This window comes from Nannospalax galili, unplaced genomic scaffold, assembly GCF_000622305.1.
Source record: "Nannospalax galili isolate Female #2095 unplaced genomic scaffold, S.galili_v1.0 scaffold356, whole genome shotgun sequence".
Lineage (NCBI taxonomy): Eukaryota > Metazoa > Chordata > Mammalia > Rodentia > Spalacidae > Nannospalax > Nannospalax galili.
This window is the reverse complement of record NW_008338126.1, coordinates 2,180,957-2,194,459: the sequence shown is the minus strand read 5'-3', so window position 1 is coordinate 2,194,459 and position 13,503 is coordinate 2,180,957. Positions and strand designations below refer to the sequence as shown.

Sequence of the window (13,503 nt, the reverse complement as noted above, 5' to 3'; positions counted from 1 at the left end):
TGGTTAGAATCAGTGTCAGTTCCCTCTCAAAGGCTTCTAGATGGGGGAGAAAACAAATTTAGCCATCATTTTAGAATACTTGGTTGTCTCCCTTAGCTACAGGTGGGAGCTACAGTATTGGAGACCACGATTTGAAGTCTTACATCTGAGCAGCTCTTTCTGATTAGGAACAAAATCACTTATGAGAAATAATTGTCTAAATAACTTTTTATACAGACTTAAGCCTAATGTCTGGGAAGTGTAATCCCTTGAACTGTTACAGAAGTATACTGATGACTTTATTCTTTGGTTATACTTTCCTTTTGGGTGTTTAAGACCATACAGTTGGCCCAAATAAATCAATTTATATTTACATTTAAGGTCATTTGAGGATTTGTTGTTCCTCAGGGATCACATGGGCTTGGGAGGAGCCCCTGGTTCCCTCCTTTTACCAGTTCCATCTATGTGAAGATAAGTCAAAGGTCCTGCTCAACCATGTCTGGCTTCACTTGGAAGCATGAATGAGATGTTTCCTCTAAGTTGACCCTCCTCTTTGTAGACTGGACACAGTTCAAGTCAATCTCGTGGGGTCCCCTAAACAAGAGGACAGGTGACTCACTACATTTACAGGACATTTTAAGAGATGTTCCATAGTCCCCTGGAACTTGGTTGACCTTGGAGGGCAAGGGACAAAAACTGTCCTTTAAGTCCCTCTGACCACATTAGTATAGGCCTTAAAGTATGGCTGTTAAACATCCAATAAGGTTAGTTCCACCAGTCTGGTACTTTTAATTATCATGTGCTATGTAGATAAGGCTTGGGTAAAGAACCAAATATTCTCAGATAAACATTGACTAGATTTATATTTTGTTCCTTAAACTAGTTGACTAAACTATGACTATAGAAAATTTAAGATTATGTGTATATTATTTTTGTCTCATCCTTTATATATCATAACAAACCTAAACAGACCTTCATCACTTGCTTAGGCTTTCTCATTTTTTCTATTTTGGAAAATAGCTCCATTCTCATATCCTTTTAATATCTTTTACATTCTCATTTTCTTTTTTCTCTCTTTTTTTAAAAAAATAATTATGAGACATAATAGCATTAACAAATAAATTTTCCTTCGGCTGTGAAACTTCTTTTCCTGGGGATGCTAAGCAAAGCTTATTCCCTTTAAGGTTCTAATGTCAAACCAATGTTTCATTAAAGTTTTACTGGGGAACTAATGAATTTATTGAGCTTATTTACCAGGATAACTGAGGGGTTGCTGAGGTATATGTATGACCTGAGGGTACGCACACTGGATAGCCTTTACCCAGCATGGGTCATGCCTTCTCTTCCTAGCCTTCCCTAGATTGTATACTTTTGCCCTCCCCAAATCCAGGAGGCCGTGTGTGATTAGGGTCAAGTTACATACAGTTGGCTGGGAAGTGTGGCTGGGTACTCCAGTAAGGGTCCAGTGACACTGCTTGGCCCTTCTTTAATGAATGAGCACAACCATCAACAAACCCAATTGTGATGATATTTAGTGATCAGGCTCAGCTGAAGTCTTGAAGATGGTAGTTATTTCATGCAGAAGGGACTGCTGTATAGCATCATCTTATTAAAAGGACCTGGAATTTAAAAGGATTTGGTGCTAGGACCCACATATGAGGGAGAACATATGTCATTTGTTTTTCTGAGTCTGTGTTACTTCACTTATTATAACAGTTTCTAGATCCATCTTTTTACCTGCAAATTTCATTATTTTCATCGTTTCATCTTTCTTTACTGCTGAATAGAACTCTATTGTATAAATATACCACATTTTTGTTAACCCCTCCTCAGCTGATGGGCACGTGGATGGCTTCCGTCTCTTAGCTATTGTGAAAAAAGCAGCAACAAACATGGTTGTACAAGTGTCTTTACAATAGGATGAGCCCTTTGGGTATGTGCCAAGGAATGGGATCACCAGGTCATATGGTAGGTTCATTTTTAGGTTATTTTTTGTCTTTTTTTTTTTTCAGACAGGGTCTCCCTGTAGCCCCAGCTGTCCTGGAACTCACTATGTAGACCAGGCTGGCCTCGAACTCACAAAGATCCTCCTGCCTCTGCCTCCCAAGTGCTGGGATTAAAGACATGTGCCACCACACCTGGCCATTTTTAGTTTTTTAAGAGTTCTCCACACTGTTTTCCATAGAGGTTGCATGAGTTTGCAATCCCACCAGCAGTGAATCAGTGTTCCCGTTTCGTACATCCTTGCCAGCATCTGGTATCATTTGTTCTCCTGATCCTAGCCAGTCTGATTGCAGTAAGGTGATACCTTAGGGTGGTTTTAATTTGCATTTCCATAATTACTAATGATGTTGAACACTTTTTGAGATGTTTCTTAGACATCTTTATTTCTTCCTTTGAGAACTCTCTGTTTAGATCTTTAGCCCATCTTTTAATTGGGTTATTTGGTTTCTCACTTCTTTGTTTTTGAGTTCTATAATGTCAAACCTCTGTCAGATGTATCACTGGTGAAGATTTTTTCCCATTCTGTGGGTTTTGTATTCACTTTTTTGATTGTTTCTTTTGCTGTACAAGCCTTTTAGTTTAATGAGGTCCCACTTATTGATTGCTGACCTTAATTCCTGAGCAATTTCTGATTTAGAAAATCCTTTCCTACACCTATGTCTTGTAAGTTACTGCCAATATTTTCTCCTAATAGTTTCAGGGTTTCCAGTTTCACATTGAGGTCTTTGTTCCATTTGGAGTTGACTTTTGATACACACTGTTCTTTCAGAGTATTAATCTAAAATTCATATTCTCTATCTAAAAATGTTTAATCGGAATAAAAAATGGTCATTGTAGTAATAATAACTCATAATCTTAGAGGTGTTTAAAATATACACAGTAAGTTAAATTTTGATTTGCCTTTTATTTTTATGAGCATGAGTGTTTTGTGTGTATGTAAGTGCACCTGTGTTGTACAGTGCCCTCAGAGGCCAGAAGAGGGCATCAGATCCCCTGGAACTGAAATTAGAGGTGATTGATAGCTGCCAGGTAGGTGCTGGGAACTAAACCTCAGTCATCTGCAAGAGCAGCCAGTGCTCTCAACCACATCTCTCCAACCCCGGTGATTTCTTAAATGCATATTTTTATTGAATTTTTGTGCATTTCATATGGAACATCTTAATCATCTTTATACCTCCTCCCCCATCTGCAACCCCATGTAGCCCCCTCACTGGATTTCATGCATTCTGCCATATATATTAAGGCCTATCAAATTAAGTTAGTATTCCCAGATGTTCCTCAGTGCAAGTTCATCCACTGGGGTCAAGTCAGTCTAGTCAGTCTCTCCCTTAAAGAAGATCAGCTCTCCCTCACCCTGCAGTAATCAGCTGCCAGTAGTTCTGCTAAGGTTGGGGCCTGTTGCCTATTTCCCCAGTTCTATGCTGGGTTTTTATCTGCTTGAGTTTGCATGGGTCTTGTGCATGCTGACACCATTGCTATAGGTCCATATGAGCAAGGTCCCGGGAGCCTGTAAGGCTCTGTTTCATGTACCTCCTCCCCTGGTTCTTATGATCTTTCCACCGCCCCCTCCTCCACTTCCACAATGGTCCCTGAGCCCTGAGTGGGTAAAGTTTAATATAGCAGTCCTGTCCAGGGACCCACACTCTGCAGACTCTTATTCTCTATGCTTTGACTGTTTGTGACCTTCTGTGTACATTGCCTTCTATTGCATGAGGGAGCTTCATTGATGAGAGTTGAGAGATGCATTAGTGTAGATGCATTAGGAGATGCATTAGGGTGTAGTGGCTATGTTCTCAGCAGACTGCCAGAGAGTGCCTGTTCTGGCCTCCCTCTGGCATAGGGGCAGAGAATGCAGGGGATTGCCTGAGAGTGCCTGGATCTTGCCTCCATGTGGTGATATTAGTTATGCAATTTGGGAGACCCACTGAAGGGGTACCCCAATTGCCTCACCCTGCATCTCTGTTCAGTGTGGAAGAAGCCAGAGTGGTCTGTGTCCTGATTTCCTATCTGAAAGAGGGTGGTGTGGTAAGAATAGGAGGTAGGAATTGGCTGGGCTGTTAGGATAAAAAGACCCAAAGAATAGTAGCCACTTTTATTGGATAAAAGTCAAAATGTCCTTGGGCCTCTTAGCAACATACTCTGTTCCAAAGGCGAAAATTGTCGAAAGTATTTGGGAGCTCTTATCTAATCCTTAAAAGATTTTAGGGTTACCTCTTCAAAGGGGCAAATGTTAGAGTAGCCAAAAGCCCCATATTAGAGGAAAAGGAGGAGGAGGAGGAGGAGGAGGAGGAGGAGGAAGGAGGAGGAGGAGAAGAAGAAAGAGTACATGAAATTATCAGAAAAAAGTGATGAGGAGCTATGGGAGGAGTTGGAGGGGAGGGAGTGGGCATGGATTTGATCAAAATACCTTATATGCATGTATGAAATTCTCAATAAATTATTTAAAAAAGAGATGCATTAGGTGTAGAGGTTCCATTGTAGACATGTCAATTGGGCATGTCTACAGGAGACTTTTTGGCTTCCCATGTGGAGCTCTGTAATAGTCTCTGTTACAAAAGAAGCTTTTTTAACGAGTGGTGACTGGCATAGTTGTCTGTAAATATAAGGATCCATATTTAGCATAAAGTAAGAAATTACATTTGTCTAGGGATGTGATAGTCTTGGGGTTTTTCTCTAGGATCTGTGACCTCTCTAGCTATGTGTATTTGGCTATGTTTACAGTACCACACATGAGCCCCCCCCCCCCATTGAGTGGGCTTTACATTCAGTTAGGTAGCTGTTGATTACCCCCAAGATGAAAGTTCCACTTCTGTACCACTATAGTTTGCTGTGCTGGTCATTTTTATGGTTTATTAGACTTTAAAGCTGGGGTTAGACCATCACTGACGTTCTCCCCTAGCAGCTTTCATAGTGTCCTCCGAAACTAGGAAGGCCAGCCTTCACACACAGTGATTTTATATGTACTTGTATTAATTTATTTTTTCACTGCTATAATACCTGACAAAAAATAACTTAAGGGAGGAAGGGTCTATTGTGGCTCACAGTTTGTGGGTGTAGTCCATCATGTGGGGAAGATGGCAGCTGGAGAGTGAGGCACATGATTACATTTAGTCCCTGGTCAGAAAGCAGAGAGTGATGAATGCTTAGCTCATTTTTCCCTTTTTATTCAGCCCAGGACCCCAGCCCATGAGCTAGGGCTACTCACGTTCCTAATGGGTCTTCTCTCCTTAGTTAAACCTCTCTGGAAACATCCTCACAGACATGCCCAGATGGGTGTGTCCTAGCCAGTTCCAAATCCTTGTCAAGTTGGCAAGATAAACAATCATAGTACTGATTGTATGCAATAATTTTTTATTTATTTATTTATTTATTTACTTACGTCTTTTTTTTGACCAAAATAAAGGGTCTCCTTGTAGCCCCAGCTGGCCTGGAGCTCACTATGTAGACCAGGCTGCCTCAAACTCACAGAGATACGCCTGCCTCTGCCTCCCAAGTGCTAGGATTAAAGGCATGCACCACCATGCTCAGCATATGCAATAACTTTAAAGGGTAGGTACTCATTTCAATGTTTTTCAGTTGAGACAATTGCAGTTTGGAGAGAATATGACTTACCAAAGTCACTCTTAGTGTGTGGTGTTGATGCTTGCCCTCCTTAGAAATTCACTGAGTTCTTACTATATGCAGGTCTGGCCTGGCTCCTGGGACACTGTAGCAGAGAAGACAGCTGGAACAGGAGACCAAGATGAAGATTGAGAAAGAACCTGATTCTTCCTGTTTTCAACCCCCCACCCGCCGCCCTCCCCTCAGCACTTTCCTGCACTTTCTGGACCTCTGCGTATACTGTTTTGGTGAGAGATTTGGCTGACAGAAAGAGAGACTAAAGGAAACTCGATATGCAGTGTTCCCCTCCCTGCCCTTCAACCCTAACTATACATTTGCTATGTATAGCATAGAAGTTTGCTGGGTGGTTGCCATAGAGACCACATAATGCCTTCTAGAGAGTCCGGGCTCTGAGAAAAGGCAGAATAGAGAGGATTTTTCTCCTCTCTCCCTCCCTCCCTCCCCCCCTCCCCCTCCCAACAGGGTCCCCCTCCCTCCTTTTTTCTTTCCACCTTCCCCCCTCTCTCCTTCCTTCCTTGTTCCTTTTTTCCACCTTTCTTTCTGTACTTTTGGTACGTGTGGGTGGTATTGGCCTGTGACCGTATTTCTGGGCTGATGGGCAGGATTAAGTAGCAGACAGCACTGAGAAGGAGTGGTGTGTACTCCTTGCATGGACAAGAGGGGTGGCACAGGGGAAATGGTAGCCTTGGATAGAGCAGATCTGGGGGACACAAAAAAACTGAATGATTCAGTTCTTAGATATTGCAGAGGTGTGGGGTCTTGCTGCCAGAAGACCATAGGAAAATGAGGTGAGGGGGATTGGTTTAATGCCAGGCACGTGACAGAGGGTACAACAGACTCCATGGGAGTATGAAGTATGGGAGACAGATGTCCAGGCTGCAGGAAAGATGGAGAATGTTCCAGGTTGGCAGCATGGGAGGGGAGGGGTGAACAAGCCTCGACTGTTTTGGGGTGGCTGGCCAGCTGTGGTAGGTATGAGAAGGGATGTGGGAGAAGGAAGTAGATGGATCCTGTGGGTCCAGGTCAGCAAGTCAGCAGAGCAGGCCTCGCCTTTTTTTGCTGATACATATCAGCAAATCAGAGTAGTTGTTCTAGTTAGCTTACAATTGCTGTGACAAAACACTGCAACCAACACCAACTTGGGGAGGAAGGGGTTTATTCGGCTTATATCTCCTGGGTCACAGTTCATCATGAGGGAGCCCAAGGTAGGAACTCAGGACAGAAACCTGGGGGCAGGAGCTGAAGCGCAGGCCATGAGGAGCCCTGCTTACTGGCTTGCTTCTGGGCCTTGCTGAGCCTGCTCTTTTATCCAACACAGGCCCACCTGCCCGGGGTGGCACCACCCACAGTGGGCTGGGCTCATCCACATCACAGAACAATCAAGAAAATGCCCTGCAGACATGGCCACAGGCCAGTTCAATGGAGGCAATTACCCAATTGAGGCTCCCTCAACCCAGGTGTGTCAAGTTGACACTAAAGCTATCCAGGATAGTAGTTGACTCAGGACCAGGATGAAATCTCGGGAGAGCTGTTGGAAGGTGGGTATTAGGGCAGGTTAACCTACTGTGACAGTTGCAAAAGTCTGAGAACAGCAGTTTAAGGGAGGAAAGTTTAATCTGGCTCACAGTTCAGGGCTTTCCATCCAGGGCTGGTTGACAGCTTGCTTTTGTTCCTGTGGTGAGGCAGCACATTAGAGCAAGAAGCGTGTGACAGAACCGAGCTTTTCACCATGGGGCAGCTCAGCAGTAGAGAAAGAGGGGGGCCAGGATCCCAGATTTCCCCTCAAGGGCACACCCGTGTCTTGGCTTCTTCCCACTAGGATCCACAGTCTAAAGTTTGTATCGCCTCCTACCAGTGTCACAGGCTCTCAACCAAGGCTCTCAGCACATGGCCTTTGGGAACACTTGAGAGCCACTGAGTGGGGCTCACCGTTGCTTCACTGTGTCTGGATTGCTCAGGTGGAGAACTCCTAGGTGTTATGAAACAGTCTGACGGACCTTAAAAAACAATCGTAAAGAGCATTACTGCTCTTCCAGAGGACCCAAGTTCAGTCCCCAACACCCACATGGTGTTATGAAACAGTCTGATGGACCTTAAAAAACAATCGTAAAGAGCATTACTGCTCTTCCAGAGGACCCAAGTTCAGTCCCCAACACCCACATGGTAACGGACAACCATCTGACACTCCGTTCCAGGGGAACCAATGGCCTCTTCTGGCATGAGCATTGCACAACATGAGTACACTTACATATATGCAGGCAAAACACTCATATATATATATAAACAAATTAATTCTTAAAAACAAGGATTGAGGGAGGAGACTGGGGTTCTATTGCTTGCAAGTCAGGTAGCATGGACAAGTCACCTGACCTTGTGGAGGTGCTCCTTGTTCCCCAGTGGACCTCAGCATTTAGAGCCCTAGTCCAGTGGGCAGTCTGGACTCTGTCAGAATGGTCTGCTTACTAGCCTCATTCACTGTCCAGCCAGCAGTGAGTTTGTGGGCTTCAGGGTAAGATCAGGTTCAAGTCTTGGCTTTCCCATCTCCTAGCTGTACACCTGAGGCTACTAAGCAAGACTCTTCTCAGCTATCAAATGAGAATAATGAAGTCTGCTTCGTGGGTCAGTGCCTGGAATAGGAAAGACTTGCCACTTCTCTGCTTCCCGTAGCATTCCTCAGAAGAGTGCTGCTGGCATGGGGGAGTCTGGGCTCTTCTTCCTAGTGCTGAACTCTGTTACTCAATGTCAGGAAGATTAGCATTCTTGGTACCTACCCACTGTTCACCAGTAGTGGCTTTGTGATGGTCCCCAAATGCTCCTGTACATTTTCACTGTCCCCTGAGGACAGTCTAGCTGATTCTAAGGTACTTTTATTGAGTGCCAGCCATCTACAAGGAGGGATGCTGGGTTTGCCCTTGAAGGAGGCTGTGTGTCTGGAGGAAGAACAGTGACCTCGGGAGGCAGGAAAGCAGGCTTTCTGACTGTGTTCTCACAAATCACTAGGCATTCTTCTGGGTTTCTGCATGGACATCTATGTGTCAGCCTATGGCCCTGTTTTTGAGTGAACCAACCGGGGAGAGAGGAAGGTCTATGGGAGTTCTGAGGAGGAAGAGGTCCAATTTGGAGACTCAAGGAGGGTGATTTAGTAGCATTTGAGCTGGCTTTCAAAGTTGAATGAGTTAGGTTTGAGATGACAGCAGCAGCTTCTATTCAAAGACTGATTTGTATGACAGACAGACTGGTTTGTGTGACAGACTCAGCTCTATGTGTGTCACCATATGGGCCTTGCAAAGCTCATATATTATCGCTTTTGTTATATAGATGAGGCGCTTGAACAACTTTCTCAAGGCCATGGTGAGATGCTGATTCAGTCAGTTAGTTATTGCTGCATAGCAAATCACCCCAGATCTGTTTGTTATAGGAAATACCATTATTTCTACTATATTCTTTTGGTCAAAGCAGCATGCAAGTCCAGCTCAGATTCCTGGGGCAGGGAGGTAGACTCCAGTTTTGATGGGAACAGCTGCAAAGTCTCGTCACAGTTGATGCTGACACAGTGATGCATGCAGGCCTGTGCTGTGCTTGCTCTCTGTCTAGTACCAAAGTGAGACTGGATCTATGGTCTAGCTGTCTCCAAGCTGTGTCCTTTCTAGTAGAGCTCATTTCTTCCAGGGAGGAGGATGGTTAGGATAGGGCAGAGTATGAGCAAAGGAAAGGAAGCAAGAAACCCAGAAAGTGTCTGGCAACACCACCTGGTTCATTGGGAATGATGGGTGGGGTCTGTGAATGACAAGAGGGGGCTGGGGGAGGCTCAGTCAGTCACTGGAGGCCTTGAATGTGGCACTGAGCCTACCGGACTTTGTTCTGTGAGAAGCCACAGGGTTTTTTTTTTTTTTAAAGTCAAACTTACAGTATCATAATGTACACACATGAAAGTTATCCTTTCTCAGGCATATAATTTATGAGGTTTTAAAAAATTTATTAGTTTAAAATTTTCAACTATGTATATATGTGTGTATCTGAGAGTGGGTTTGTGCATGTGAATGTGGTGCCTACAGAGGCCAGAAGAGGAGGGCGTCCGATCCCCTGGAGCTGGAGTTACAGGCAGCTGTGAGCCACCTGACCTGGGTGCTGGGCTTGAAGTGGCATACCCACTTAACCACCGAACCATCTCTCCAGACCATAATTTTATTTGTGTGTGTGGGTTTGTATGTATGTGCACATGTGTGGGCCAGAGGACACTCTCAAGTATCATTTTTCAGGAACACTATCTGCTTTATTTTTGGAATGGGGTCTTGCATTGGTCTGGAGTTCACCCATTAGGCTAAACTGGCTGGCCAGCCAGGCCCAAAGATCTGCCTGTCTCCATGTCCGCAGTGCTGGGATTACATGTGCACACCGCCACACCCTGCCGTTTACATGGATGCTGGGGATCAAATTCAAGTCTTTGTGCTTGTTTGGCAGGCACTTTAGCAACTGAGTCATCTACCCAACCTCCAATTTATGGGTTTTGACAGGTGCATATAGTATAATCAGGAGCATATAGTGTGTCAACCTACTGCTCCCATCAACTGATGTGATTGCTGCCCCTAGAGTGTTGCTTTTTCCAGAATGTCATGCAGACAGAATCATCCATGTGGGGGAACATCTTTCCCTTTCATTTTACACAGTGCTCTTGAGATCACCTATGATGGGACGTGTAGAGGTAGCTTGTTCAGTTGATGCTGAGTTGTGTCCCAGTGAGGGGATAGGCTGCAGTTTGTTTACATCTCGGCTTTTTTTTTTTTTTTTTTCCTTTTTGGTATTTTTGAGACAGGGTCTCCCTGTAGCCCCAGCTGACCTGGAACTCAGGCCAGGCTGCCCTTGAACTCAGATATCTACCTGCCTCTGCCTCCTGAGTGCTGGGACTAAAGGCATGCGCCACCACACCTGGCTCATCTCAGCTTTTATTAAAGCTGCTGTAAAGAACTGTACATAGCTCTCTGTATAAACATGTTTTCTTTTCTTTCTGTCATTTGGTAAATGTACATATAGTATTATAAGAAACTGCCAAAGTACTTGACAATGGTAGTAGTAGTTTGTATTCACATCAGCAATGTGTGAAGTGTCTAATCACTTGGTACCCTTGTTTTCTTTGTGTGTGTGTGGTGCTGGGGATGGAACCCGGGCCTTGTGCATGCTAGGCACGCACTTGACCGCTGAGCTACATCCCAGCCCCATTGCATCCTTGTCCTCTGTGGGGGGGGGTGTCTTTTTTCGAATTTTTGCCGTTCTAATAGTGTTTCATTATGGTTTGAATTTGCATTTTTTATGACAGGATGTTGAACATTTTTTCATGTCTCCACTGAAGTATTTTCAAATCTTTTACACATTTTAAAGAATGGATTGCTTATTTTCTTCTATCTTGAGAATTCTTTGCATTTATAAGCATGTCTTTTCTCAGATATTAATTTATTTATACATCCAAATAAATGTTTGTAAATATTTTCTTCCAGATGCTCAGAGAGATTTTAACAGGAAGTAACTCTTATGTTTTAGAAATTGCTTTATGGCATTTGGGGTAGGATAACAGAGTGGGGAGGGATAGAGGCAGTCTCAAGGTGCAGAAGACAGATGAGGCTCTAGAAAGGAGTCTTGGGAAAGAAGACACAGAGACCCATGGAGTGGCAGGAGAAGCCTTCTTTACTCCTGTGAGCCCTCCCTCCCATCTTCCTTGACTAATATTTGTGGAGTACCCACCAAGTGCTGTGTCATTATTGAGGTATTGGAAAAACACCATGCAGCAACCCTTGACTTGCCTTCAGGGAGATCTCACCTTGGTGGGAAAGACAGACAGTAACTGAGTGCATAAAGCATGTGGCAATGGCTGCTGGGTGCCATTGGTCACATTACCAGGGTTCTCGAAGGTTCATCTTCAGTGGGCTGGAGAGATGGCTCAGTGGTTAAGAGCACTGGCTGCTCTTGCAGAGGACCTCGGTTCAAATCCCAACATCCACATGGCAGCTAACAACCATCCATAACTCCAGTTCCAGGGAATCCAACATCCTCTTCTGACCTCCATGGGCATTGCACGACATGAGTACACTTACATACATGCAGGCAATACACTGACACACATAAAATAAAAATAATAAATAAAATATTTTTTAAAAAGAATGTCACCTTCAACAGGAAGACCCTGTCTCAAAAAACCAACCAACCAACCAACCAACCAACCACCCACCTACCCTAAAATTGCCTGAGTATGGTAGTAGTACATGCCTTTAATTGACACTCAGGCAAAGGTAGGCAGATCTCTGTGAGTTCCAGGCCAGCCAGGACTGTATAGTGAGACCCTTTCTCAGAGGGAGAAAAAAGAATGCCATCTTCCAAGTTGCTTGCAGGTGGGGAGTGGTCCATCCTGGGTCAGAATCCAAATAATGGGAGGAGCATGGGTCTGAGGTCGGGAACTCAGGAGTTCTGTGCTTGAGTTCTGGCCCTGACCCTGGCCTTTGGTGACCTCACACTAGCTCCTTCCTCTCTCTGGCCCTGGATCTCCTTCCCAGGGAGATCTTTCAGTTGCTGTGGTTTTGTTTGTTTAGTTGGTTTTGAGAAAAGGGTTCACTCTGTAACCCAAGCCATGCCTGAAGCTTACTATGTAGCCCAGGCTGGCTAATGGTGATCCTCCTACCTTAGCTTTCCAAGTGAGATTCCAGGCATGAATCAGCACCCATGGGTGTTTTTTCTTCTTTTTTGGGACAGGGTCCCACATAGCTCATACTGTCTTCAAACTCACTATGTAGCTAAGATTGGCCTTTGCCTTGATTTCCTAATCTTCTTGTCACTACATCCCACGTGTTAGGATTATAGACATATACCATCATGCCATGGTTTGTGTGTGTGTGTGTCTGTGTGTGTGTGTGTGTGTGTGTGTGTGTGCGTGTGTATGTGTATGTGTGTGTGGTATGCGGGTGTGGTACACATGTGTGTGGATGTGCATGTACATGTGTACATATATGTGTGCTACCTTATTAAGGCAGGGTCTCTCACCGAGCTTACCACTTCTGGCTAGTCTAGCTAGCCTTCTTATGGTTTTTTTCTTCTTGAATTTCTTACAAGTCATTGTGGATGCTCTGATAAACCAAAATAGGTGTGAGAGATCTTCCATTTGTTATAAAAAGCCTGGAGGTCACCAATCTTGCCCTCTTACCCAAGGTAGGATTCCCTATGAAGCACAGCTGGCTGACAGGTCCCTTTTCATCTCCCGTGGGCACCTCCAGAGATGGGGAATGCACTCCTTGCAAGGGATCATGACCATTCTTTTCTGTCTCTCTCTCTTTTTTTTTTTCCCCAAGGGAACAGATCACGCCATTTACGAAGGCCAAGTGCCCTCCAACTGTGGATTACAATTCAGATCCTAGTCCTTAAAGCCACATGGGACGGGCGGCCTGTGGTGACCAGAGGGTCCAAAGCCTGAAGATACATCTTGGGATGGGAGGATGGGAATGGATAGGGAACTTGGAAAGTGCTTAAGGGAAGGGAGAGGTGAGGAGGGGTCATCTTTGCTGGAGCCCTGTGCCTGAGGTCACAGAGTCTGGGGCTGGGGCCAGATATCTTTTGTTATAAGAGATCCATTGTCCTGAGTATTTCAGTCAGCTGGTGACATGATAAATGAGCCAGACAACAGATGGATGGAAGAGGAGAATGTGGGTGACTCCTTGGAACCCTTTCCATGGAAAAACTAGAGTCTGGGCACCCTACCCATTGCTGTCCCAGAGAGAGAGGACAGAGTAGCATGTTGTGCACAGCAGTCCAGACCCCTACAGGAACACCCTACCTCCATACTAGGATGCTCCTGGAAGCTCTCAGCAGGGCTTGATGCTAAGAGGAGACTGCAGACCTCCAGGCAGTGTCCAGCCATTG

General features: G+C 44.7%; 1 protein-coding gene across 1 annotated transcript in view; it reads left to right on the top strand.

Annotated features, from left to right (window-relative positions):
- The window catches only part of Lexm (lymphocyte expansion molecule), a 33,374-nt gene extending 20,366 nt beyond the window's left edge, over positions 1-13,008 (top strand). The window contains 2 exon segments of the mRNA XM_017798122.1: positions 4,301-4,305; positions 12,943-13,008. Of these exon segments, the coding sequence (XP_017653611.1) occupies positions 4,301-4,305; positions 12,943-13,008 (71 nt within the window).
- Positions 13,009-13,503: the final 495 nt, after the last annotated feature.